The following is a 27,734-nucleotide window of genomic DNA, read 5'->3' as shown; positions in this document are numbered from 1 at the left end:
CGCCACACCCCGCGGGACAGAACTGCTTCCCTGGCAAGCCCACGTGGGCGTGTAATGCTGAGGGTGTGGCCACTTCTTGTTTCCCTCATAGGAGGACAGCTGTTGCGTAGACCCAAAGGTGTAGCTGCGTTATTCATAGCTGCCAAAACTTGGAAGCAACCAAGATGTCCTTCAGGAGGTGAGTGCATACAAGGCCTGGAGAGGGTAAGCGGCACGTGCTGGCAGAACAGGGATTGAACCCTGGCTCCTCAACCCTGCATTAGGCTCCTTCCCAGGACAGGAATTAGCCGTCAGTGACCAAGGACCAGGCACTTACAGACACTCCCAGGGATCCCTTGAGACAGTCGAGACAGGCAAGATCTTCTTTGAACAGAGGAGGAAGCCAAGGGTGAGAGGGATTAGTTCACTTGCCCAGAGTCACACAGCCTCTATGCGGCACCGTGGAAATTGGCCCAGAATCTTTCTTGCCCCAGGGGTAGGGAGAGAATGACTCAACCCAAGCCCTTACTTCTACCCAAGGGACGGGGCACATCCCTTCCACCCACCAGGCACGACTCCTCCCTCCCTCCCTCCCCCACCTCCGGAAGCGCCCAAGGGCAGCACTGGATGAGAGGGAAGGGACTGCGGGCATTGGGCAGCGTGTTCTCAGCCTTTGTGTAGCCCGCTCTGGACAGACAACAGCGTCACCCCTCCCGCCTTTGGAGTCTGAGATCTCGAAATAAACCGAACCGCTGCCTCAACCAACTTCCGAGAGGCGATGGCCACTTGAGGACAGGCTGCTCTGACCTACGATCGCACCCGAGATGTTCTAATATATCCTCCTGGGGAGTCAAGTCTCTGCCCACCAGATGGCCATCCGTGACCTTGGTTCTGAGCCCCTGGTTCACCAGGTGAGAACCTGAGGCCCTGAGGTGGGTGGGGGCAGGATCTGCTCAAGGGCAGCACCAGGGGGAGATTCAGGGCTCAAGGTAGAAACCCTGCTTCCTCCTTCAGCTCCCCCTTCTGCTGGTAAACTCCTCTCTCTTTCTGCGGAGGTAAAAGGAACATTGAGTCCAGCCACGGCGTTGGGCCAGACTGGAAATACCCCCTGAAGATCCCGGGGACGTGGTCCCCAGGACTCCAGCTGAGGGTCTCAGGACACTGGAATTGGCATCAGAGGGCCCCACCCTGAGGACTGACCTGCTAGCAGTCCTCACGTCCCAGGACTGCTGCAATGATGCTGCAGGACCAGGTCCATCTGGCAAGTAGTACAGCGCCTAGAACACAAGAAGCACCAGAAAGCAACTGCCCACCCTTGTCTTCCCGCCAGCCCCCTGGCTGGCTCCTCCAGTGGGGCCCTGGGGGCAGGCAGGTATCCGCCCACCCACCAGAGTCCATCTCCCACCTCTAGGATAGTTTTGTCGCTAGGAAGCAGTGGCAGGCCAGGGACACTTCCAGCCTCCTCTGCAGTGACATGTGACCCCGTGACTGTCCCCTGCTCCCCCGATGGGATCTGAGCAGGGGGACACAGGTGCAACGTCCAGGCCAAGTCTTCCAAGAAGCTGGATGCAGGAAGGGGCTGCAGGGGCCGGGGGAGGATGCCCAGCCGGGAGCACGGGCTCGTTTACTGCGTGGGGCAGGCTGCCCTCCACTGTGAGCTGAGGCACGGCCTGTGCAACTCCCTCCTGCACCTCCAGACGGTGAGATTCTTTTCAAAAGCAGCAGCGGGTGGGCCTTACTCTGAACAACCGCCCCAGTTCCTGACAGGCCTGCCCATCCTCCAGCCTGGATACTTGACGGCCACTCCGCTGGGGCCCAGAACCCGCTGCCGGTGAGCTGGCCGGTCACTCTACCAGGACAACCGCCCAGTTTGCACCCGGGCACGAGCACGGACCGAGCCGGCAGCCTCTCTCCACGGGCCTGGCCCGTGGCCAGTGCCCCCTCAGCAGCAACTGCCCGGTGCGGAGCCCTCCGTTTACCCAAACTCAAGAACCACGCACAGCAGAGCAGGGACAATTGGATAGTGCGATTTATTGCCCCCCCGCACCCCTCCTCCAACCGTGCCCAGGCCTGGGATGAGACGGGAGCCCATTTTCTGCGGGGTGCGCCTGGCACAGGGGCTACTTCCGCTCCAGCACTTCTCTGCTACCCCAGATCCAGGCGGAGGAGGAGGGACCAGGGCGAGGAAAAGGATGGGACCCGCGAAGGAGAAGAGAGAAAATAACAGGTAGGCGGGGTCGGGAAGGGGATGCGATTATAAAGAAAACTCTAAAAGGGGAGAGGACCCCTCTTTCCCGTCCCTCTCCGGGGCCCCTCCGCGTGGAAAGGCCCCGATGTCCGCCATCTTCTCGACACCCCCCGCTGGTGGGGGAAGAGAAAGAGGGAAAATGGTCTTTCGCTCGTGGGTTTTGTCGTATCTTGGTCTCTCTAGTTCTCACACAACGTCTTGATTCGGGCTCGGCCGAGAACCTACAAGGGTCAGGCCAGGCCGAGGGCCGGGCGCGGGGAGGGGCCGGGCGGCCCGGTGAGCGTCCCCAGCGTCCCGCCCCAGGCCCGCCGCACCTCTCGGGCCGCACAGGCCGCGGGAGGGGAGGCGGTAGAGCGCGCCGCCGGTCCGGGGCAGCCCTCTCTCCGTCTCTCCCCGGGTCTCTGGGTCCTGCGCCGTCGTCCCCGCCAAGCCCGAGGGGCCCTGCCCCCCCGGGCCCCCGCCCCTACCGGCCCTCCCCGCCACGGCACTCGCTGCACCGCCCGCCCGCCGCCTCGTCGTCGTCGTCATCGTCGTCCTCCCCGCCTGCCCGGTAGTAGCTCTGTCCGCAGCGGCTGCAGACGGAGGGCGCGCCCACGGCGTGGACCTTCTTGTGTCTCCGCAGCGCCGCGCCCTGCACGAAGCCCTCGCCGCACTCCACGCAGATGTGCGCGGGCTCCTCGCCCCCCGCCGCCCCGAGCCCGTCCCCGTGCTGGGCACGCTGGTGGGCCAGGAGCCCGGCCCCGTGCCCGAAGCCCTTCCCGCACTCCACGCACACGTACGGCTTGGGGGCCGGGGCGCGCCGCGAGCGGGGTCCCGGCGCCTTGGTCCCCGTGCCCGCCATGGCTGCAGCCGCCGCGGCCCCCTCGCCCGGCGCGCCCACCACGATGATCCCCTCGCCGTCGCCCACCGGTATGGCGATCTCGCCGTCCGCCGCCGCCGCCTCCTCGGGTGCCTTGGCCCGACGCACGCTGGCCGCCAGCACCTTAGCCGCCACGCCAGGCCCCGACAGCTCCGGGTGCAGCCGCAGGTGGCGCGCCAGGCTCTTGGGCTGGCTGAAGCCGCGGCCGCAGCGCGGGCACACGAAGGGCTTGAGGCCGCTGTGCGAGCGCCGGTGCTTAGCCAGGCTCTTGCTCTGCGTGAAGCTGCGGCCGCAGTCGGGGCAGGCGTAGGGCTTCTCGCCTGTGTGGATGCGCTGGTGCTGCATGAGGTTGGAGCTCCAGCTGAAGCGCTTGCCGCACTCGGAGCAGGCGTAGGGCTTCTCGCCCGTGTGGATGCGCCGGTGCTGCACCAGGTGCGAGCTCTGCGAGAAGGTCTTGCCGCAGTCGCTGCAGGCGTTGGGCCGCTCGCCCGTGTGCGTGCGCTGGTGCCGCGTCAGCTTGGACCAGTGGCTGAAGCTCTTGCCGCATTCGTTGCAGATGTAGGGGGCGGGCGGCCGCGGCCGGGGCGGGGGACCAGCCGGGGGCGCCGACTGGGGCGGGGACAGCTTGGTTGGGGGCCAGCTGGGGACGTCGTCGTCATCCATGATGAGGATGTCCACTGGAAGGCAAGAGGGGAGAGGAGTCAGAGAGCCTACATGCGAGGGCGGCCTGGGGCCCCTCCACCTGCTGCTCTGCGTGCCCCCGGGAACCTCGCTCACCTGTGCGCCCTCCCAGGCTTCCCTGTAACGGGAGCGGTGGCAGAACCTCCCTCAGAGGGCGACTGGGCCCTGCCGGTGCGGAGCCCTCCTCACGGACCTGGCCCTGGTCAGACGTCCCTCCCATCAGTGCCCTTCCCCTCACCCCTCCTAGCGTCTGTCCTCAGGGCATCGAACAGGCCCTGGCATTTTACTGAACATTCATTACCCATCCCTTAGGACTCTTCCTTCCTTCACGGCCGTTTCCCCGGCATCTAGAACAAGGCCCGGGACTTAGCAGGGACGCCAGACATGTCTGCTAAAGGAAACAACAGAAACCAACGGGGGTACAGGATGGAGGTCCAGGGAAGGCTCCTAGTAAAGAATGCCTCCCGAAGCCCAGGCCCCAGGCTGGGGGCCAGCAGAGCACGTCCCCGCCAGACCGGAAGGAGCCGCAGCGCGGTTTCCACCTTTGCCCAGGGACAAGGGCTTGCAGCACCCTGTGGGTGTACAAGCGGGAAATGATGGTGTCACATCTGGGCTCTCGGAAGACAATCCTGTCTGCGGGTGGAGAAGAGAGAAGAGGAAGGGGTCACCGGACTGGTTAATGCGATCACAGGCCAGCACGGAAGTCCTGACCCTCTATTAACTGGGAGTGCAACCTCCAAACACCGCAGCCTCTATTACAGACTTACTCACCCTGGTCCCTGGGTTTGTGGGTACTGTATGCCCGGTGCAAACAATAAAGGAGCGTGGGGCCTTGGTCCTGGCGTCTGCAAGCTGAGGACACCACCACGGGCCGTCTGCCCAACAAAGCCTCTAATACAATTGCGCCACGCCTGGCCTGAGCGGCCGGCCTCCCGGGAGAGATGAGAGCCTGCCCCCTCCCCGCAGCCTGCCCAGCTCTACGAGACTGTTCTGTATGCTCCCTTGGCGACATTTGCCTTCCCTGTCCGGCTTGGGCCTGAGTTACAGAATGAAGGTGGGGCACGTGCTCAAGCCCGGACTCCTGCCTGGGTTCCACCTCGCTCCCTGGGGCACGGCCCCGCCCCCAGGTGCACCGCGAAGGTGTCTTTCAAAGGTGAATCCCATTATAACCTACCGAACATTGTTTTCCCTCTCACTAGGCTGCAAGCCCACAAGGACAGCGGCCGGACCCGTGTTCCAGCACCGGGCTGGGAACAAAGTGCTCCAACTGTCCTGAGACAATGGTCCCATGCACTTAATAAGCATCCATGCGTTTAAGTCTTGTAAGGTGGGCTCCATGGAACTCGGGTCTTTACAGGTGAAAACACCAAGGCACCAGGAAGATGAACCGCCGCCCAAGGCTACACGGCCTGGGAGCAGCAAAGCAGTATCTGCACGGGTAGTCTGGGTCCCAAGACCGCCTGTACTGGAAAGGGTACTGGGATATAGAATCATATATGGAGCAGGAAAAAAAAAAATCCAGGTAGGAAGTCTGGGCCGGGTGGGGGCCGCTTTTCAAGAGATGACACAGGGCCCACTTTGGTGTCAACATAAATCAAGAAGTGGCATCATGGGGATTCCCTGGCCGTCCAGTGGTTAGGACTCCATGCTTTCACTGCCATGGGCCCCAGTTCGATCCCTGGTTAGGGAACTAAGATCCCGCAAGCCACCAGGCACAGCCAAAAAAAAGAAAAAGAAATAGAGTCATAAGCACATTATGTGGAGATATTCGAGAATAAAAAACTGAACCTTGGGGAGCTGTCTGCCTCTGAGCAGTGTGTCCGGGCAGCAGGGGTGGACTGGGCTGGGCTGGAAAGGAGACTTGCTCTTTGCGGGAAATGAGCCGCACCACCTGACCCATGGCAAGTATTCTGCACTCCTTTGATTGAAATAAATGTCTTGTTTACAAAGTTGTCAAGTTTAACAATACACCACCTGACTCAGCGATGAAGAGTATTTACAATCACGATGACAGGAACTGAACACAGCCCATCTGAACTTGTGAAACACCTGTAACTCAATCCGGGGCCCTGGATGCGGGGGTGGTGGTGGTGGTAAGGGGCTGACCACCCATCCAGGTCCAGAAACGGGGAGAGAAGGCCCGAGGAGCCGGCTGGGCAGTGAGGTTCGTGCAGCGGGTGCAGGCTTTCTCTGTAGCCTTGGGCTACGTGACTCTTCTCTCCGCTGCTGCGTTCTGTTTACCCCATGCACTACTTTTTTTTTTTTGCGGTATGCGGGCCTCTCACTGTTGTGGCCTCTCCCATTGCGGAGCACAGGCTCCGGACGCGCAGGCTCAGCGGCCGTGGCTCACGGGCCCAGCCGCTCTGCGGCGTGTGGGATCCTCCCGGACCGGGGCATGAACCCGTGTCCCCTGCATCGGCAGGCGGACTCTCAACCACTGCGACACCAAGGAAGCCCCACGCACTACTTTTTAAGCAGGTGTTAAGCTGTTAAATGGAGGAGGGTCTAATCACTTCGGGAGGCGGGGTTCTCTCTCAACCTTCGGATTCCTGGTCCCCCCGCGAGTGGGTGCAGGGACCGGCGCTCTCCAAGCAGCAGGCGGCTCTCACGCACACCAGAGTCTGAATCTGCACCCCTCCAGGTCAGGCTGGAAGTCAGTGGCTTCCCTCTGGGCCGCCTTCCTCATGGGGGCAACTTCCCTGCCGCACAAACGTCATCTTATGCAAGAATTCCCGGGAAGAGGAGAGGACAGTGACCAGGACAAAGGGCTCACTCGATACTAAGTACAGAAATGACGAGTGATCGCCATTCCCGGAAGGGAAGGGGAGGGGGTGTCCCAGGCTCCAGGTCCCGTCATCCCACAGCAACTGTCACTGTCCTTCTCTCGCTGAAGGAGGGCTCAGCTCCGGCTCCTGCGCTCTGGGCCCAGGCAAGGTCCTGCCGCCCACGCAGCTTCCTGCCCCAGGGTGGATCCTCCCAAGCAGACCTTCTGGGCAAGGGCAGGACCTGCGGCTTTACCGGATGCTAACCTTTTCCCCCTAAAACACACGACATGCAGAGAGCCCGCAAACGGAATGCAGAGCTGACCACAATCAATGCAGAAAGACAAATGCCCCGTCAAGATACAGGTCTTGGCCACCCACCGGGAGCCCCTCCGTGCCCTTCCCAAGCTCACCCCCTCTCAACCCCAAATATAACCACCATGCTGACCTGCGCAGTAATCGTTCCCTTGCATTTCTGTACGGTAGTCACCCAAGTGCAACATCCCAGACACTACAGTTTGGTCCGTTACTTTTTACTTCAGTATGTCTCTAAGTCTCCTGTAAGACACGACTTCCTCCATCTCTTGCTTTTCCTTACGATCTTCCTTTTGAAGAACTGGACGGAGCCCTACGGCCGGTTGGACCCTTGCTGACTGCATGCTCCTCGTGCCCTGCATCTGCTGCCGGTTAGCAGCTGGCTCACCCAGCCCCGCCGGCCCCTGCAATCATTCTGAAGGTGCAATCCTGTTCTTTCACTGAAGGCACCCGATATCTCATGTTTCTCTTTTTGTGATATCAAGGGCCAGCGATGCTCAACGCTTAGGTCTGCTGATTCGTCGAGGGGTGCAAAATGGGGCTGTCCTGTGGTTTCTCCTGCGTTTAGGAGCTGGAATAGTTTTTAGAGACTCTACATCATCTATTGGTTGGTACCCAGTGGTAAATTTCACGTGGTTCTGGCAGGATGAATCTCATTTCCCCTTACCTGCCCAGTTTTCCAGGTTACGAACTGGTTCCCTACCATCCTCCAAGGTAACCACGTAGTCTTTCCTTTCTTAACATCATTAGGAGATCACGGATTTAAATATATCTGGTGGGCTGCACCGCCTGCCATCCTCAGCGCATGGGAGCCTCGAGTGAACTCTGAGTCCTTTGGACGGGACCCAGGGGGTCTTTGACAGATTCCCTGCCATCCAGCCTAACAAGGGGCTACAGGTTCATCCATGCTTCCCACCCCAAACCTGCAACCGGCCGTTTCTCCAAGGGACTCTCGTTTCTTTTGGTGGGAAACAATTTCAAAACCAAAATGTGGAAATGATCTTTGCGCTTTTTTTTTTAAGATAAAATTCCTGTGACTTCTGATACTTTCCATACAAATTCAGGCAAAAGGCTTTTATGCAGTCTTTTCTAAGATATCTGCATCTCTGTTCCTCACTAGGGGTGGAGAGGACTTGAGTAGCCCAAAGTTGCTTATTTGCTGAACCCACATCACACAGCTTCAAGATAAGCATTGTAACTTGAATGGTTAGAATCACCACCACCACTGCCAAGTACCATTCCTGAGAAATCAGGTGAACTATTCCTGTTCCCCTCACTGATTTCACAGCCAGACCTCCACTGCCTGAGCCCTCGTTGAGCCTGCCCTGGCTCACCGCCCATCTCTCTAGCCATGGTGGCTGCCCAAGGCTCACTTGCCCGCAGATTCCTCGGGAAGGCCCCATGAGAACCCTATTTGCTCAGGTCCTGCTGGCTGAGGTCATCTGCGCCCTTCAAACGTGGAAGTCAGTTTTCCTGAATATGATCCTTCACTCAACCTTCTCTCCCCCTGAGAATCATAAATATTACTCCATTTTCTCCTGGCATAAAGCACTGCTGACAAAGTCTGACCACAATCCCATCTACTTTGCCTTGTAAGTCATTTGCTCTTTTTGCCTAGATGCCCCAAAGGATTTGCTTCTTCCTTTAAAGCCCAGTGACTTGACTAGAATATGTCTTATTCGTCCGAGTTGATACTCTCAGATCTGTGATTTGCTCCTTCAATACCTAACTTTTACATTTCAGGAATGTTTTCTGGACTCGTAGTTTTTACCGTTACCTTCCTTTGGATTTCTCCTTCAAAGAGCTTTCTTTACCTAACTTCAGTACCTGGTTTTTTTTTCACTCTGCCTTAATCTTTACTCATTTCTTTTTGATTTTAAAATGTCCCTCTTTTTCACCTTCAATTTTTCTTAAGGAACAATGTGTTATTTTTATTCAGTCTCGAATTCCTCCTACTTCATTTTGAAATTAATTTGACTCTATTTCTAATTCTCTGCTGAGTTCTGGCCCCTGGGCTGAGCTGTTCTGATCTTGTACTTCCAGGGGCCGTCATCTCCTGGCCACTCTGAACAATCCTGACCTGTCTGCAGGTGTATCTCTGACCACCCTCCCTGTCTGTGGAGATACTATTTGCCCCTCTTCTTTTTTATTCTAATAGCTTCCTGGGGGGGGGGGGGAGCAAGAGGACTGAACTCACCATTTTCCAGCTTCGCTCATTTCTGTGGTCAGTCTCCCTGAACTTCTGGGAGGCTACGCTCTGGACAGCGTTTCTAGCTCCTCAGGGCTCCCTCTTCTGAGTGCAGGGCTGCCTGCTCTACGGCCACCCCTAATTTTATCTGGACCTTCCCTTCTCCCTTGTGGCCAATGACAGGGGTCCCACTCGATCCTGAACCCCCTCCTGGCGGGCTCTGCTCTGCGTGGGTCCTGCCCGGGCAGGGCAATTTACCTGGGTAAAGGAAGCCATGGGCCCCAGCAGCCCCGCGCTCCCTGCTCCTGGTCTGCACAGAACCCCTCCAGCTTCAGTTGCTGGCCGCAGTGTGACCAGCCCGAAGTCCTCCAGTGAACCCCTGAGGGCTACCTGGGGCGTCCTCCCCTCCCGCCCCTGCTAACACCACACTGTCCCGGCTGCGGGCTTGTCCCCATCCAGCTGTATTTTGGGGCTTTGCACCTAAGCTGTGCTGCCAGTGTGACCAGGGAACATGGGTTTTGCCCACAGGCAGTTGCTGTGTTTTTACGTGGGTCTGCTGTCATCCGGCTCAGACGTGGCATTTGCGGTGGACTCTGCGGGGTCATTCTGGAGGGCACTGAGACGTGAGAGGCGGGCTTGACAGCGGGAGGCCGGGACCCTGTCCCTGGTGGGTGATTTCCAACACACCAGCTGAAGACTCTTTCCCGCCTCAGAATTGGGATGTCTCTTTCTTATTCATTTTTGGACGGCTTCTCTTTCTGAACACCCTGTAACTAAGGCCCCAGGCCGAGCCTGGACAGCTCTCGCACCTGCAGGCGGTGGGCCGGGGTCAGTGCGCCCGTGAGGCAGCGCGACAGACTCTGGCTGCAGCCTACGGACAGTCCAGGCCCCCCGTCCCCGTCCGCTGGCTCCCGGCGGCCTCACCCTGGGCGGTGGCCTGGGCTCTCTCTGCCCAGCACCCTCTGATCAGCACCCCGAGCTCGAAGGCTGTGAGGATTCCGTGAGAGGACCTGCCCGAGGTGGCTGGCCTCAAGCTCGGGGCACACAGGAAGCGCTCACAGCCCTGCTCATGGACCCCTCGTCCCGACCCGACAGGGAAACAGCCTACAGGGGCTACCGCCAGTCCAAGCCTGCTGCTCCTGCGTCCAGACATCAGCCGGGGGAGGGGGTCTCAGGGCAGGTGTCCGGCACTGTCCCATCACAAGAGGCTGCCACAGAGGTAGGACCCAACAGGGAAGGCCCAGAACCAGGGGACGCACGGCAGCTTGGAAGCATCCAGGCCACACGGCTTACAAGCTGAGCGAAGGGGTGTCACGTGGTCGGGGGCACCACACGGGGAGGGGCCGGAGCAGACTTGCAACAGACTCCGGTGGGGGGTTGGGTCGGGGACAGCAGGCTGGACGAAGGGGATATGAGAACCCACTTGTGCTCTGTAGAGGTTTCCTCAAGAGAATGAGTGAGTGGACCGAGTGTAAAATTAAAACCACCTTACTTCAAGGCAAACATGCATTTTGGAGACAGCTGGGGACACCTTCACACACTGGGCAACGCTTCGTCAGGTGAGATGAGCGTTTGTTATTGCTGGAGAATCTGTAGGTGAAATGATACAATATCTGGGATTTTCTTTAAAATTCTCCAGAAGAACAAGCAGGCACAACCACAGGGGAAAGACGGCACAGCACTGCTCACTGCTAAGGCCAGGCAGTGGGAAGTGCGATCACCACACTATCGATGTTTGAAATTTCCAGCGTGAAACAGACTGTAAAATTAATCTTAAAAAGGCTAAAGACAGGGAAAGGAGGAAGAAGCAGGCCCGGCAGCATGAAACGGGGAAGGATGGGCCGTGCGCCCTCCTGCTGGGTGGTGGAGGGTCTGCGCCCCACGCGCCATGTGCCCTGAAATCTGTTTCCTCCTGTGTAACCACGGCTGCCCGGAGCCAGCCCAAGGAGCTCCCCTCACCCCCTCAGTGGATCTTAGAACTAGATCAGGCGAAGGGGCTCGAGTGCTTTATGCAGTCTATCCCCAGCCCGCCCAGGCCCTCGTAACCTCTCCCGGACGACTACGACACGCCGGCACCGGGATCACGACCTCAGAGCCTGTTCTATAAATAACGTGGTCGCGCCCATTCACTTCCACGCTGCAGCGGCACGAGGCCTACAAAGCCGAAAACACCTCCCCTCTGGCCCCTCAAAGCAAGAAATGCTGGCTGAGCCCGTCCAAAACGCACGAGGACGTGATGCCCGCACGAAGACGCATCAAAAGCAGCATGAAAAAGAGCTCATACTTTATTTCTCAGGTGCCCTGCATGAAAACCCCTGGAAACGGGGAGCACATCTTCACCAGAGGGCAAGGGGTGAGGCCGTGAAGGGGCCAGCGGGGCCAGGTGGGGTCTCAGCAAGCAAAGCCTAGTCCCCGAGGGCTCAAAGATGAGTTTTATTCAACCCAAATAATGCTTTGTCAAACAAAACATGTGGCCAATATTTAAAGAGTGACAGATAAAACCCCAGAAAGATACAAGTCCCATAAAAACCCAGACACCCAGCTGTCCCCCAGGATGGTCACTGGCCCTGCTCTGTGAGCCTGCCGCTCCCCACACATCACAGTTTGTCCCCAGCTCTCCACGTCCTGGCCCACTGGTATGTGGGCCTGCCACCCTGGTCTAAAGAGCACCCTGCCCGGGAGGACCGAGGGGCCACCTGGAAACGGTGCCGAGCACCCAGCGAGGGGAGGGGGCGGCCCCCAGGGGCTCCCAGCTGGGAGGGAACTCGGAGACCCCACAGGCCCGGGAGGCGGCCTGGCTGAGCCCCCAGAGGAGGGATGGTGAGCCCCGAGCCATGGGAGGGGAAGGGGAGACAAAGGAAGCGAGGGTCCAGGGAAGGGTGAGGGACCAGCTGGGAAGAACTCCCCAAGGCCGCCTCACCTGGGTTCTCATGGCTCGCCATCTGCTGGTCCTCAGAATCCAACGGCCCCGGAGACCACGCCTCTTCCCGCAGCTCCATGTCTGGGTCCCTGTTAGAAGGGGACGAGACAGAGGACAGAGTTTATAGGACGCCAGACTGGACGGAGGGCCCCGGGGTGGGGGGACAGGTGCTATGTGGGCTCCGAGCGCCCAGTTCAGGCCCAGCAGACAGGAGGTGCATGGCAGCGGGGACCTAAGGGCCAAGGGAGAGATGGCCCTCTGCTTCCCCACTGGACAGGGGTCCGGCCCGAGGCCACACGCAACCTGGGTGAGGAGGAAGTGCTCCGGCTGCGGCCACCCGGCCGGGGCTAGCATCCCAGCTCCACCGCTGACCAGTTGGGGCCGGGACAAGAGACCCCCTCCAGGGCTTCCCTGGTGGCGCAGTGGTTGAGAGTCCGCCTGCCGATGCAGGGGACACGGGTTCGTGCCCCGGTCCGGGAAGATCCCACATGCCGCGGAGCGGCTGGGCCTGTGAGCCGTGGCCGCTGAGCCTGTGCGTCCGGAGCCTGTGCTCCGCAATGGGAGAGGCCACAACAGTGAGAGGCCCGCGTACCGCAAAAAAAAAAAAAAAAGAGACCCCCTCCACCCCCCCACTCGGTTACGTCACCAGGAAGATGGAGGATGGCCCGACACATGGGCCGTGAAGTCTACGCGAGACAAGTACAGACGGAGCTCTCACCCCAAGCAAGGGAACCCTAAATCTACTCCAGGCGAGGGCCCATCCCACCAATCAAGGCCAGAAGGGCTCCCCTGCCAGGCCTGTCCTAAGGCCTCTCCCTGGACCAGGATGAGGCAAACCCCACTGAGACGTGACAGTGTGTAACAGGGAGACAGGTGACGCGGGCACTGAGCGTCTGAGCAGCTCACAGCCTGAGCTCTGCTTCCAGACGTGGGCCAGCCAAGCAAGACTCCATACCAGACCTGGAGACGGCGACGATGGACCCTCCAGGGACCAGCACGGGAGGAGCGCCGGCCGCTCTGGTCCCAGCCCCTGGCCACCACTCGCCCTAACCCTGGACGTTTCTTATGAGTGGCATCACACAGCACGTGGCCTCTGGCGTCTGGCTTCTCTCGCTGAGTGGCACGCTCTCGAGGCTCACACACGGAGCCGCGTGTCAAAACCTCCTTCCTTTTCACGGCTGAGTAATGTTCCCCTGCAGGGACAGACCACGTGTTGTTTGTTTCTCTGTTCTTTGGGTGACAGACAGAGGCTGGGTGTTTCCCCTTTGGCTACAGTGAGCACAGCTGCTGTGGACGTTGGCGTGCACGTCCTTCACATACTTGTGTGGCCTGCCTCCAGAGCCCACATTTCCACTCCCCGCCGCTGCCCGGGGCAATGCCACGTGGCAGAGCCTGGCCCTTGGGGCGCACAGCTCAGCCTCCCTCCCCTTCCCACTCTGGCGCCTGCAGGGTGGGCAGGGCAGGAGCTGCCAGGCCTGGGCTCCAGGCTGCGCAGAGGTGCGGAGCCGGCAGGGGTCTGCCTGCGTCTTGGACTCAGTGTGCAGGGCGGGGAGGCATGGGCAGGCACCCAGCCCCGGGCAGTGGAGCCTGGTGCTGGGGCCAAGGCATTCCGGTCCCCTCTGGGCCCTGCTCCTTGGTGTGACATCCCTCCCCAGCAGGACGATGGCAGGCAGGCAGGACTTCTGACCAGAAGGGGCACACCGACTAGGACCCGGGGCGGCACCTCGGTTCCTCCTCTCACATTCAGGCCCTTTCAGGTGCAAACCAAGGCCCGTCTGTCTGCATGCCCGCGGCTCGGAGAACCCCTCCCCACACGGTCCTTCTGTCCACCATCTGGGAACGGGGCCATCCAGCCCCAAGCATCACACACCCTGGCACAACAAGCCTGACCCATTTCTCTTGAATCCCCCCAGTAACAAGGGGCTCACCACCATCCAGGCACTGAAGGGAGCTCATTCCATGGCCCGCCCCTCAGTAACCTCTGCTGACATCCGCTAGAAGCTCAAAGAACTGGCCTGTTGAACCGGCCTGTTTAGTTAAGGAATAAACACACGTGGCTGTGCCGCTCACAAGCCCCCAGGCACTGTTCTCAGTGGCTGATGCAACTCTCTGGGCAGGTGTGACCGTCACCCCCAGGCGTGAGGATACCAAGGCAGGGGCGGCAGAGCCGGGATGTGAAGGCAGACCTTCCCGGCTCCAAGTCTGTGCCCAGAACCATTGGAGCTGCCGCTCAGGGTCTGGGCCTGGCTCTCCCGAGTGCTCAAGCACAGAGTCCTGAGACCAGGAGACGGGCAGTAACCAGAGAGGCCAAGCCTGCCGCGGAGCTCGCGGGCCAGGAGGGAAGGCGGGCCCAGGTCCCACAGTCAGACGCAGCCCTACATTAACCTGCGCCCACACGCCCCACGTGACCCCCCCCCCCAGGTCAGGGCACAGAGGTGGAGGCGCCCAGGAGCAGAGGGACGCAGGCCACGTGGCTCACCTGCTCAGCAAATGGTCACAAGGACTCTACGAGCAGGGGCGCAATCCAAGGGCAAGACAAGCCAGGAGGCCAGGGAGGAACACGCCCCTCAGAGGGGCCGGTCGGGGCCTGGGCCACCGCTGGGCGGGGCTGCCCAAGCAGCCCCTGGACCCGGCAGTGAGCAGACCGTCGGAACACGAAGAGGGGGACACCCCCACCAAGCACACGGGAATTGCCAAAATCTGACGGGAAGGTGGGGAGCCTGAACCGGGCAGCTCACGGGAATGGAGCCAGTGGCGAGAGGTGAGACCGGTGGTGAGGCGGACAAGCTCTGCCCCGTCAGGAGGCCGAGGGCCCTGGAGGCACCTATGGGAGTGAGCATGCAGAGTGGGGAGCGGACAGGAGGGGGTCCCCAAGAAAACACAGAGGATTCCCTGAGCCGGTTCTCAGCGCCCTGCACCTCATCACAACCCCGGCCTGCTGCAAGGACCTCGGCCCAGCCCCAGCCTCTCCCTCTGCACAGCGGGATCCAGATCCACCCCACAGTGGGGGTGGGGAGGGGTCGATGACAAAACCAAGGCAGCTTCCAGCCACCGTATCTGAGCCCGGCTGTGTCTGGGCCTGACGAGAAGATAAGGCGGGAGTGTTGGCGGCTCCACAGGCTGGGGGTGTGCTGTGCGCATCTCCCGAGACACCCATGTAACTAACCCTCTTCTCCCCACCTGTCCCAGTCACCCCCTCCCCCACTGGGGAACACTGGTAAACAGGCTGCCGCCCCTGCCTCATGGGGAGGGTCCCTACCAGTCCAGGAGACAGAAAACCAACGAGCACAGGAAAGAAAAGGTGATTTCAGACAATGCAAGTGCCACGACGCACACAGAGGGGCCGGGAGGGCCGCTCCCCAGGGAGGGGGCCCCAGGAGCGGGCCTGAACAAGCCGTGTGGAGGGAGAGGGATGCAGGCAGCAAGGACAGTGGGTGCAAAGGCCAGGGGGCAGCAAGGAGGCTGTGAGGCAGGGCGGGCAGATTCTCCTACAGGGCCTGGAAGGCCAGGAGGAGGCCTGGGGCACCGTGTGAAAGGCAGGGTCTCTCCAAGGGGGGACACCATGACAACACCCGTTTCACAGACGGGGAGACTGAGGCTCACGGATACAGCGGGGCCAGAGCCCGGGTCCCTTGCAGCAACAGCAGGGAGCACCTGGACAGCAGCCAGGAGTTACTCAGCGTTGGTGGTGCGGGACTCAGGGCTGCGGCGACTCCCAGGACCCTGGCAGCCGGGGGACAAAGGAGGACGCTGCCCTGCCACCCTCCACCCGGGCCCACGGCCTCACTGCAGGTCACGGAGCAGGGGATGTACCCGGCCTGCAGGGCCCTGCCAAGACCCTCCGGGGGCTCCACGACAGCGCCAGGCACAGACATGTGCTGCCAAGGGGTGGGTGACAGCCCAATGAGCAGAGCAGAGGCTCGAGGGACGGAACGCAGTGCACCCCAAATCCGACCCCCATGACCACCTTTCTAGGACCCACTGCAGGAAGTGGTGAGACCCATACCGGAAGGACAGACCGGCCCTCGGACCCATCGGGCCCCAGCCCCTAGCGGGCCGAGAGCCGGGTACAACATGCACAATCCGTGTGACAAGGGCCCAGTCAGGTGATGCTGCTGCGGAGCTCACAGCCCCTGCCCGGGGAAGCCCACTTCATAAGCTAATCTGCGGGGAGAACCCAAACCTCGGAAAATGCTTCCTGCAGGGTTTGCCACAGCAAGATTTAGAACAGGGTAAGAACCGGAAAGAACCCGCCAGCCCCGTGGTGGGAGAAAGTGTAATAAGTACATCACAGACCATGAGAAGCAGGTCTACGGACATCTCACAGCCTCTGAAACAACGCTGTAAAGTGGCCGCCCCGCCCCCGCCTCCCCAGCCAATAACAGGAAGAGCCATCTTAACATTTTCTTCTCCTTTACCTTCATCTTCTCAATTTTTTTTACATTAATGGATAATTACTTGTGTAACGAGGGGAAAAGACTAAAAGTTGGCTTCTGATGACCACAAGGACTCCGTATCACAACAGGGAAATCAGGGGGTGTTGGGGATAGAGAACTGTGCGGGCCCTCAGATCACAGGTAAACGTGAAAACTGCACAGCTGGCGGGCGTGCCAGTCAGGGCAGCCGCTGTGAAGAGAGCCTGGCAGGTCCTGATAATGATGAAGTCACTGTGTGACCCCAGGATCCCACTCCTAAGTGTCACTCACAGCAGTGCGGTGCATGACAGCCAACAAGGGGTGACAACTCCAACGCCTGGGGAAGCAGCCAGCACACAAGGCCACTCAGAGCGCGGCTCGGGGATGTGAACCGTCCAGGCCAAGATAAGTGGCTGCCAGCCTGTGGGTGGGATGGGGACGGATCGCGCACTGGCACGGGGTTTTTTTGGAGTGATGAAAATGTTCTGGAATCAGACAGTGGTGATGGTTGCACAACTCTGTGAGTATATTAAAAACCACTAAATTGTACACTTTACGAGGGTGCACTTTCCAATATGTGACTTTTATCTCAATTAAAAAGTAAAAAGACCTAAGAATTCGTACAGGGCCCTCTGATTCAAACCCCGGCAACAATAGAGACACCCAAGAGAAAGAAAAGGAAGAGAGGTCACGGGCTCGGGGGCTGAGGAGGTGGGACGCGCAGAGGCCGCTCCTCTGTGGCTTCTGGGTCGAAACTCGTTTGCCAGGCGGTTATCACGTGCTGCCACTGGAACAATCACGTCTAAGTCAATAAAGCAGGGACTGCCCGGCCTCGAGCGTCCACCTCAGGCCAGCTTCCTGCAGCGACAAGGCCTGGGCTGGCCTCCGTCCTCCCTCCAGGGAACCCACAGGCTCTGGGGGGAGGGACGGAGGACAGGGAGGTGTCGGGCGGCCAGCCCTGCACCAGAGGTTTCCCTGCACCCAGAGGTGCTTACTGAGCACCGGGAACCACGCTGCCCAGAACAAGGCAGTGAGGGAACCAACACCCCGATTTCCATGGTGGGAAGAGCCAGCAGGAAAGTGAGGCTGGGCACGGAGGGGAAGGGGCTGCTCTTGAACCAGGACGCGAGATGCAAAACTTCCACCCTGACAGGCTGCTTTACCACACTGAAGACCCCGAGTTCAGGGCGGTCGGAAAACAGCAGGTGCAAGAAGGACGCTCTGAACCCACCTTCTCCCCCGAAAGCAGGAGGCACGTGAAAGTGCCCTCCCGGCACCAAGAAGAAGAAACATCCCGAGAGAGATCTGCTAAAATGACCTTCCTTCTTGCATCCCCCCGGGTCCCGCGGTTACTCCCCACCACTGCACCTGCTCACCCTGGTGTATAAGAAGCACTCCGGCAATTTTCTCATGAGGGCTCCCAAGCTCACGGAAATAAGATTCGTATGCTTTTCTCCTGTTAATCCGCCTTAGCCAGTCCAGCCGGAAGCCCTAGGAGGGCAGAGGAAAATCCTCCGCCCCCTACAGACTGCAAAAGGCCCCTCCATGGGCCAGACTGGAGCCAAGACGGGATAACGTAAGGGAGTGTCAGTACACAATGACCCTCCTGGAAGCTGCCCTCCAACAAAGAACGGTTCTCACGGGGTTTAAATGGTCACATGTTAACTGGCATGTAGGTGTCAACACATACCCTCAACATGGCCTCTTGGTCCGTAAGCCCTCAATCGTTTACTCTCAGGCTCGTTACGGAGAGTTTGCTGACCCAGATGCAACGGAACGATGCATGCCAGGATTTCGGGGAAAGCGCCCCAGGCCAAGCAGACACACAGGAAAGGCCTGGCGGGGACAGGACACGTGGGCCTGAGGGAGGTTGAGCCTGGGATGGTGGAATGGAGGGCGGGAAGGGGCAGGTGGGGTTCCTGCAGGGGCCACAGCAGGGCCGCCAGTGGCAAGGGAGCCCCGCGCATGGGGGTCAATAGTCTGTGGTCGCCGCCCTGAGACGACTGCTAATCTCATCTCGGGATCCGTGTTTGGCACAGGAGGTCCTACGGGGGCCTGGGCAGGAGCCAGGCCTGCAGCCCGAGGGCAACCCTGTACCTGGGGGAGCGCGACACGAAATACCAAATTAAAAACACCCGGACAGGCTGAGAGACCTCGGAAGAAAGGGAAAAGCTTTCTTCTTGCTTTTTGCCCAAGGGGCTCACCTCTTCATTTCATGCCAGGCCCTGGAAAGGACGGAGCCAGCCCTGCCCTGGGGTAGCAGATGAGGCACCAGAGGCAGAGGGGCCAGAGCAGGGCCGTGCAGGCCCAGTCGGGAGTCTGCATGGTACCCCAGACACGGCAGGAAGCCCTGACTGGGCAGAACCTTACTACGAGGCCCTAGAAAGATGAGGCTCCCCTCGCTGACTTCTGGGGGGTTGGCAGGGGCCCCCACTGGCGCTGCTGGTCAGGGGTGCCTGGCGCAGGGCACACCTGGGGACTCGGGGACAGTCCACTCTGCATTTCGGTTTCAGCCCTGAGCAGAGGGAAGTTACACCACCCACCAGGGAGACTGAAAACCAGCCACGGGGTGAGAACACCCCGGCATCCCCTCTGTCTCCGCGGAAGAGGCCCGGCGGCGGTGGTGCCCTGGCTCCTGGCACGGAGGCTGGAGCCTGGGGCCTCGGTCACTCCGTGACCCTGCACACGCGGCTCAGCCTCTCTGGGCCTCGGCTGCCGCCCCAGTGCAACAGGAACCAGCAGGTACCCCTGGAGCTGAGTGAGAGGATCAGGAGGCGCGTGCTGGGGGACCAACCGCAATCCTGCTGAAGAGCCGAGGGCGGTCACTAAACCATCATACCCGGGTCCCTCCCTCCGCCGTCCAGCCAGTCACTCATCCACTCAAGCAGCTGTTGGGGCCTCGTCCTGATCTGGGGGGCTTGGGGTCCTTCCCCAGGACCTCAGAGGGGAGCGGGGGAAGCTGCAGCCCCTTCCCGTCCAGAGCTGAGGGCCTCGGGCAGCCCCTAAGCCAGCTGCTCTCAGGACCCCGGCGGCTCTCTGGGGGAGAAGGGGCAATTCCCGCAGCCAGCCTGACTGTGGACTCTGATGGCTCTGAAAGCCAAAAGCAGTGGGTCCTACCCTCCCCCGGCCCCCCAAACGCTCAACAGTACCGGCCCGGCCTCACCCTGCTCGGACCCCCGCTCTGCAGAGACGAAGACACGCCCCCGCTGGGGCCTTGAGCGATTCAATTAGCGCGCGAGCTGACGAGGCCCCGCTGGCTATTAAGTGCAAGACAAATTATCGTTATTATTGTTGGTATTAGGTCCCGCCCACCTCCTCTGGATCCTGCCCACCAATTACCCCGCTCTTTCTTCTGCTGCCAGTCTCACCTCGTCCTCCACCCCCCGCTCTGCTCGCTGGCTCCCGGATCCCCCTCATCCTCCGCTCTCCGCCCCAGACCCTCCCGAGGGCCCACTCACTTCTCCCCTCGCCCCGCGCGCCTCTCTCTCCTCTCCGGCTGCTTTCCCTCCGCTGTCGGGGCTGAGCTGTGACCCCCACATCCTTCAACCGCCACTCCCACAACCTCTTGGTCACCAAATCCAGCGGCTACTTCTCAGCCTTGACCCCGGGGACAGTAAGCAGCACCGTCATGTGCACACACCCTCCCTCCCTTCCCGGAGCTCCTGGGGGCCCAGCTGCTGGTCACAGCCCTCCCAGCTCCCCTCCCCTGCCCGCCATCCTCACCACCCTCCTCTCCTAACTCCCACCCCCCGGGGGCCCGCACTCCTGCCCAACACCCCTCCAGAGTCCATTCCCCACACCACGGACCAATTCATCTTTTCAAGGCACTCAGTTCAAATAAGCAACTAAAAACAGGCAAAGGATCAGAAAAGAGGTTTCTCCAAAGACAGCATGCTGTTAAGTACATGAAAAGATGCTCAACTTGGGCTTCCCTGGTGGCGCAGTGGTTGAGAATCTGCCTGCCAATGCAGGGGACACGGGTTCGAGCCCTGGTCTGGGAAGATCCCACATGCCGCGGAGCAACTAGTCCCGTGAACCACAATTACTGAGCCTGTGCATCTGGAGCCTGTGCTCTGCAACGAGAGGCCGTGATAGTGAGAGGCCCGCGCACCGCGATGAGGAGTGGCCCCCACTTGCCGCAACTAGAGAAAGCCCTCACATAGAAACGAAGAGCCAACACAGCCATAAATAAATAAATAAATAAATAAAATTAAAAAAAAAAAAACCATGTGTTTAAAAAAAAAAAAAAAAAAAAAAAGATGCTCAACTTCATCAGCCCTCAGGGAAACGCTCATCAAAACCACAGAGAGACCCCACTGTACACCCACTGGGACGGACATAATAAAAACAGAAAACACAAGTGTTGGCGAGGGTGTGGAGAAGGTGGAACCCTCGTGCACTGCTGCTGAGACTGTGAAATGGTGCAGCCACTGTGGAAAAGAGATCAGCCGCTCCTCAAAAGGTTAAACACAGAATTACAGGATAATCCAGCAGCTCCACTTCTGGCCACGTACCCAAGAGAAATGAAAACACGTCCGCCCCAAAATTTATACACACGTGTTCACAGAAGCATAAATCACAACAGCCAGAAAGTGGAGACAACCCAAACCCCCATCACCGGGTGAATGGACACACAAACGTGGTCTGTCTGTAGCTGGAGTATTACTCAGCCAGGAAAAGGAAGCACTGACCAGTGCCACGTCACAGATGGACCTCGGCAGACACAGACCACGTGGTGTGTGATTCCATTCACGTGAAAAGTCCAGGACAGGCCAATCCAGTCAGAACACAGACCAGTGGTTCTCAGAGGCTCCGGGCCGGGGGACGGGAGTGGGTACACAGCCTTTTAGGGGATGATGAGAAAGTCCTAAAATCAGCGTGGTGATGGTTGCACATCCCTGTGAATACGTTAACTGTATACTTTAAGTAAGTGAACTGTACAACATGGGAATTGCATCACAACGAAACTGTTACTTTTTTTTTTAAGGTAGCTCAGTTCACATCACTCCCCTGCCTGAACCACCTCCAACATGTGTCCGCTGCACTCAGTCCAAAATCCAGCCTCCTCTGCAGGTCCTGCAGGGCCCCGTCGGCCCCAGTCACCCTTGCAAACTCACTTCCTCCTCCAGCCCCTCACTCCCACCTCCCGCCCAGGCCTCCTCTTTCCCTCCAGAGAGCCTGGCCCAGTCCTCCACCTGCCTGGCTCCTTCTCACCTTTCAAGGGTCTGCTCAAATGTCAAATCCCTAGCCCAACAAGCCCCGCCGACATCCCAGCGCCGGGCCTACTTCCCTCCGGGGCCACCACCACCCACCACCCACCACCGTTTGGGATGGCCCTCCTCATCTCCGGCATCCGCTCCTGTGCACGCCAGCTCCCTGCAGGCGAGCGGGCTGGAGCTCTCAGCCCACTGACTCAACAGGGCCGCCTCGGACCCTCAGCCCCTCTTCAGCCCTCCCTGGATGGTAGGTGCCCCCCAGTACCCCCAGGGCTGCAGGCACATCCCTCCATCTCCCATCCAGCTCCTTCCTCACTTCCCTTTTCTGTGGGCATCTTAACCCCTCACTCCAGGCCTGAAGACCCGGTCTGTTCCCTCCTCTGCATCTGCCTGGGCCACCCGGGCCCCCAAGGTGGTCCGGGGGCCCTCCCCACGTCAGACCTGTGGTTTGAATGTTGGGGGAATATCTCTGTGATGCCATCAGGATCTTGTACCCCTTTTTTGGTGGCAACTGTCCGTGTTTCCTCCATGGATTGGCCATTTATTAGATGTTTTCTGCCTGGTCTGGGGCCAGCTGGGCAGACCACTCTTCCCTACAAGGATTCCAGCATGCTTAGACACACAGGGTTGAGCGAAGCCCTGAGGCTCCTGCTCCAGTTTCCTTCGGTCTCTCTGCTTCCTCCCCCTTTCCTTCAATTAGGCTGCCTCCCGGCAAGTTTATTACACTGCTTCATTTCCCCCACCTGGCCCCTCTCAGGTCCTTTGAAGCCCTCCCCAGGGGCCCAGCAGGGCCAGGCTGGCTCAGAAAAGAGTGGGTTCAGGGTAGACACTCACAGCCCCAGGCACCACTCCCCACCTGCTCCACGAGAGACAGAAGTTTCTGGAACTCCTAGAACCCTGAGCTACTGTTACGGCCGCAGGCCCACCCGGGAGTAGAGGGAGCGCTGCAGCCTCTGCCCCACCCCAGCCACCGGCCACCACCTAGTGCTTCTAGAGCTTCCGAAACATTTGTGACCACTCCTGATCCTTAAGTGTGGGTGAGTAACTGAAAATTGTTTAAACAAACAAAAGGCTCTTCAGGACAAAAACAAAAAACAGAAAACAGAACTGCACCTACGGGGCATCTCATGTTCTGTCACCCCTCAATCAGGCCAGCGGGCCAGACCCCCCATCCTCCGGGTGAGCATGGACGCTCCCAGCTTGGCCATCTGCGTGACCTGCACGGTGCTTCCTTCCACCTCGCCCACCTGCCTCCCCCCTGTAGATCTGCCACCAGAGCCCGGCAAAAACAGCACCTCCCCCGGAAATCCTTCCCAGACTTCTCCCTTCCCTCAGCTCAACTGTCCCCTCTTATCAAATAAGACCAGCTCGCAGGACTTCCCTGGTGGTGCAGTGGTTGAGAATCTGCCTGTCAGTGCAGGGGACACAGGCTCGAGCCCTGGTCCGGGAAGATCCCACATGCCGCGGAGCAACTAAGCCTGTGCGCCACAACTACTGAGCCTGCACTCGAGAGCCCACGAGCCACAACTACTGAGCCCACGTGGCACAACTACTGAAGCCCGTGTGCCTAGAGCCTGTGCTCTGCAACAAGAGAAGCCGCCACAATGAGAAGCCTGCGCGCCACAACGAAGAGTAACCTCCGCTCACCGCAACTAGAGAAGGCCAGCGCGCAGCAACAAAGACCCAATGCAGCCAAAAATAAATAATTAATTAATTAAAAAAAAAAAGGCCAGCTCGCATTCATCAAGCACAGCCTACACACTGCAGACCGCGCACACGGTGCAGCAGGAACATAATCTTGATGCCCACACCACCAAGAGACGAGAGGCTGTCCTCTCTGGGCAGGAGGGCGGGCTGCCAGGGTCGGGATCCGCCTCACCACCCACCAGCCTAGGGCTGGTGCTTCACCCCGTGCCTCCTCTTCGTGGGCTTGGTGTCAAGATCAGACAAGATGACGCGCTCCACAAGGAGCCAGGCGCCCAGTACCGCCTAGCAAGTGTGAACCAGGAGTCTAAAGCCCAGTGCAGACAAGTTCACTGGCTGACCCAACGCCACACAGCCACAGAGCCACAGGGCAGAGGGGCCGAGAGCAAAGCAGGGGGCCGGGCTCCAGGCACTTCTTCCCCTTCCATCGAGAACACAGGCACCTGCTCCCCTTATCTCCACGATTACAGACGCAGCCGATGTCCCTGGGAGGATCTCCCCGGCTTACTCACCCCTGCGTGTCCCCCACGCAGCCCCGGAGGACTACGACCTCCCGACAGACCCTGCACAGAGCCCCAGGGAGCCACAACTTTCTGGCCGGCCTGACCCTGAGCCTCAAGGCTGGGGCCACGTCTGATGCGTCTTCGGGTCCCCAGCAACATTCATCACCAGGCCGCCCACACAGGACTCCCGATTCGGCATGAGAGATGCCAGAGTTCTGCGAGCCCAGAGGCCAGGCAGACAGAGCCAGGGCAAGCCCGCCAAGGCGGGCCCAGGAGCAGCCCAGGGCCCTCCCCGCCAGCCCCTCACCCCAAGCTCTGCTGGCCGGCTGCACAGTGGGGGGAGGCAACGGCTCTCTCTGCTCTTACGACAGGGCTGCTGACCCTACTAGCGTGACAACCGAACTCCCCGACCTGCCTCATAAGTTAGTGACGCCTCCTGACACCTGCATCTCAGCACGCACTGCCTGTGTCCTCACCACCTGTGGAAGGCACACCTGAAATGAGGGGCTGGGTCTCAGAGTCCCCCGAGCCGGTGGCCCCGCCCCGTACGAATCTTCACGATAGCTGCCCCACCGGAAGGGGATCCCCGAGTCCCCAAACCAACGAATGACACCTGAGAGACCTCCTTCAGAACAGCCTTTGTCTCCACCAGGCCCCAAGCCTGGCCAAAAGAAAGAAGCTGACGCAGGCGGCGGCATCATGGGAAAGGGCCAGGCTCTGGATTCACACAGACCCATGCTCCGGTGCTGCTGTGGCGCCTGGGACTCAGTCCCCCCCGAGTGGGGTGACCACCCCATCCCAGGGCCTCCGAGGGCTCAGGACACTGAGTACCGGGCACAGGGCCAGCCGCCTGCCTAGGGCTCAGCCAGAGTGTCGTCAGATCTGCAGTCTGTCTCCACCAGGAGGGCAGGGCCAGAGCTGAGTCCCTGGGGGCAGTGCCCGGCACGTGCCCCGGCAGGCAGGAGACCTCAAGCAGCACTGCGGGACAGCCAGCCAGGGTTAGGGGGCTATGGGCAGCATCTGAGCACAGGTGCCCCGAGAGCTGTGTGCCCAGGAGTGACCACCAGAGAGCACAGGGCAGCCAGGCAGTCGCTGGAGGCCATGGAGCAAGATTACCTCTGCCTGCCCAGAACTCACCATCCTCCTCCCCGGAGTCCCAGCGTCCTCTTGGCCAATTCTTCTGTCTTTCAAGACTCGGAACACGCCATCTCCTGAGACATCCTCCCTGACCAGAATGCCCTCCCTCTGGGTTCCTCTAGCTCCCAGGGCTATCCTGGCAAATTACCGAGCCTTGGGCTTCCGTGCACGTGCCTCTCCCCCAGGGCTCTGAGCTGCTCCAGGACAGGAAGTGCTGCCCAGCCGAGTGACCCTCCTCTCCCACCCCACCGCAGAGCATGGCACCAGGACCACTGCTGTGTCCACGGGCCCAGCACAGGGCGGGGTCTGGGCAGCAGCTTTGATGGACCAGGCTTATCCAGCGAACGGTCAACTGTGCTCTCCATCTGAAGGGACTGAGGAGGAAACTGAGCCTGGGAAAGGGGAAGTGGCATGTCCAAGGTCACAGGGCTGGAAGAGACGGAGCCCGAGCCTGGCCTAGGAATGCCTGGCCCCAGAGGCCTGTCCACATGCTTTACACCCACTTCTATGAGATCTGCTTTGGCTCTAAAAGGAAAGCATTAAGAACCTTCCTGCCAAGATCAATACTATTATTATCATCCCTGTTTTACTCAAGTAGAAACTGAGAAATTACTTGTGCCGTAAGGTCACAAAGGTGATGAACGGTGAAGCTGGGACTTGAAACCAGGTCAGTCTGACCCCAGAGCCCTGGGCTAACACACTGCAGTGCTGCTCCTGGGCCCAGCATGGTGCTAAACCCTCCCTGTTCTCTAGCTCTGCTGGGTGGTGGTCAGACCTGGATGACTTCCAGGAGGAAAAGGGCTAATACAAGAGATAACATTAGAAGGAATCTGATCTCAATGTTCTCTGTGGCTGAGGCAGGAGGACCAAAGGAGACTACAGCAGAGACAGGTAGGTGAATGCCAGCTGCATTTAGCCCAAGAGGCTTACAGTCTTAGAGAGGAGATAAGCCAGGATCAACAGCAACTGTGCTTTCCCAGAAGGGAGGCCAGACCCAGCTCCCAGCTGGATCCTCAGCATTGCCCAACGCAGGGCCGGGCACCAGGAACCACACGGAAAACCCAAACCAAGTCAGTCCTTTCCTAAAACGCTGACTGCCCCTCTGGACTGGGCTGGGTGGGGTGTCTTCCCTGGCTCCCTCGGTGCCCTGGATGAGGACGGGGGTGGAAAGAGGGGAGAAGAGGGGCACGGACCTCTGTCCAGGTCTCTACCCGCTCCCTCAGGGACCTTGTTCATCTCCCTGTCCTTGGTGCCAAGCATTGGTAACGGCTCTGTAACAGCCTCTGTCCACACTCGCTGTGGCTCACTTTTCCGACTGCTCACGCCATCCCAAGCTTGCCCGACCCCGCGGGACCGAAGGGCACTCATTTCCACGAACTGGGGTGTCCCCCTTTATGGCCGAGGCTGGGAGCTGGGGTTCAGGGGTGCGGTTCGGCGCCCAGGAGGCCTCGGGATGGCCATCGGGCCCGGCCACCGTCCTTGCCCTGCCCAGCGGGCCACGCGGTGCCTGACCTTGGCCCATCACTTCCCCTCTGGCGCACGCGCTTCCTGCCCGCCGCCCGCGCAGGGGCGAATGAATGAGCCTCCCGCCGGCCGGAATGCCCGTAATTATCAGCCGGATCAAAGGCCGCACGCAGCCCGCCCGGGGCGACAACGGGACCGGGTTCCTTTGAAAGGGGGAAGGAATGGGGGCAGGCCGGGGGCCACTACGGACCCCCGGGGCCGCCGTTTCCGGTCTGGCAGGCTGGGCCCGCGCGGCCTCCTCCCCCACCGGGGCCTCAACTTCCCCCGGGAGTCGCCACCGCTTCCGGCCACGACCGGCCGGGGAGGCTAAGGAGGACGCGTTCACCCGAGCCTCCGGCCCGGCGCGCGCTCCCGCCTCGGGCGCGCTCCCGGGAGCGGCGCACGCGCACTCCCCAGGCGCGTTCCCTGCAGCCCCTCCCGGTGCCCCCGCCCCGCCCCGCGTCACCGGCCGCGCGCCCACTCACGCCCCCCCAGCGGCGCGCACGCGCACTCGCCCGCCCAGTCGCGCTCGCCTCCCGCCTCCCCGCCCGCCCCCCCGGCCGCAGCCCGGCGCCCTGAGGCGCGCGCCCACCCGGCCCCCGGCGCATGCCCCCCGCCCCCGCCCCCTCCCCTCACCTCCTCGGTCCCGGGGCCGCCGCGCCGCACTCCTCCTCCTCTCTCCTCCCTCGCGGATGGTGGCAGCGGCGGCAGCGGCGACTCAGACCCTGGGGTCAGGGGGACGGGCGCCCAGGCCGGAAGTGACCTTCCTGGCCGCTTCCGCCCGCGCCGCTCCCCCCTCCCCTTTCCACCCCACCTCCAGCCTCCACCCAGTCCTCGCCGCTCTAGGAAGGCGAGCCCGGCGACCCCCTAGCTGCCGACCCCCCCAGCTAAATGGTGCGGAGCGGGCGCCCCAGGGAGCCACTTCCGGATGCGTCTAGGACAAGGGTCCGCAGTTCATGCTCTACGGCGCCGCGCTCTGAGGGGCTTCGGGCCCCGCCCCCTCCCAGGACAGGAGGCCCGGGCTCGGCCCGTTAGGCGGAGACTTCCGGGTGTCTAGGGAGGTGCCCCCCGCCCCCACGCCGGGCCCTCGCGCCTGCGCATTCGGCTCCCGGCGCTAGCCCGGGACGGGAGGCACTGGGGAGGAGTGCAGCTACGGCGGCTCATGCCACCCCTAGTCCTCCTGTCGTCTCTATCGTTGTAACCCCTTCCCTGCCGACGCCGCTCTCAGCGGCTGGAGCCCGCGTGCCCGGAGGGGTCCCTCGTCTGCCACCCTGGTCCTTTCTTTACTGGACTGAGCGCTTCAG

The 27,734-nt window shown here is 60.5% G+C and overlaps 1 protein-coding gene across 5 annotated transcripts; it reads right to left on the bottom strand.

Moving 5' to 3' along the window:
- Positions 1-1,990: 1,990 nt before the first annotated feature.
- On the bottom strand, positions 1,991-27,461 carry ZNF787 (zinc finger protein 787). 5 transcript variants are annotated; one of them, XM_060084358.1, is made up of 3 exons: positions 27,067-27,461; positions 11,953-12,041; positions 1,991-3,763 (listed from the first exon to the last, which is right to left on the bottom strand). In XM_060084358.1, exons 2-3 carry the CDS (start codon positions 12,029-12,031, stop codon positions 2,691-2,693), a joined length of 1,152 nt encoding a protein of 383 aa, XP_059940341.1. In that variant the 5' UTR covers positions 12,032-12,041; positions 27,067-27,461; the 3' UTR covers positions 1,991-2,690. The 5 variants fall into 5 exon arrangements, with proteins under 5 accessions (XP_059940341.1, XP_059940342.1, XP_059940343.1 ...); XM_060084359.1 differs by lacking the exon at positions 27,067-27,461 and adding an exon at positions 24,928-25,539; XM_060084360.1 differs by lacking the exons at positions 11,953-12,041; positions 27,067-27,461 and adding exons at positions 4,069-4,158; positions 9,291-10,513.
- Between the last annotated feature and the right edge of the window lie 273 nt (positions 27,462-27,734).

The sequence above is a fragment of the Mesoplodon densirostris genome, chromosome 19 (assembly GCF_025265405.1).
Source record: "Mesoplodon densirostris isolate mMesDen1 chromosome 19, mMesDen1 primary haplotype, whole genome shotgun sequence".
Lineage (NCBI taxonomy): Eukaryota > Metazoa > Chordata > Mammalia > Artiodactyla > Ziphiidae > Mesoplodon > Mesoplodon densirostris.
Note: the sequence above shows the minus strand (reverse complement) of the source record. Positions and strands in the feature narration are given on the sequence as shown.

Excerpts from the sequence above, each read along its gene's own strand:
- ZNF787 (XM_060084357.1), bottom strand. The coding sequence starts at position 3,987 with ATGGGAGGGACGTCTGACCAGGGCCAGGTCCGTGAGGAGGGCTCCGCA. Across the intron at positions 3,764-3,863 it reads AAGCCTGGGAGGGCGCACAG|TGGACATCCTCATCATGGAT; the intron begins GTGAGCGAGGTT and ends CTTGCCTTCCAG.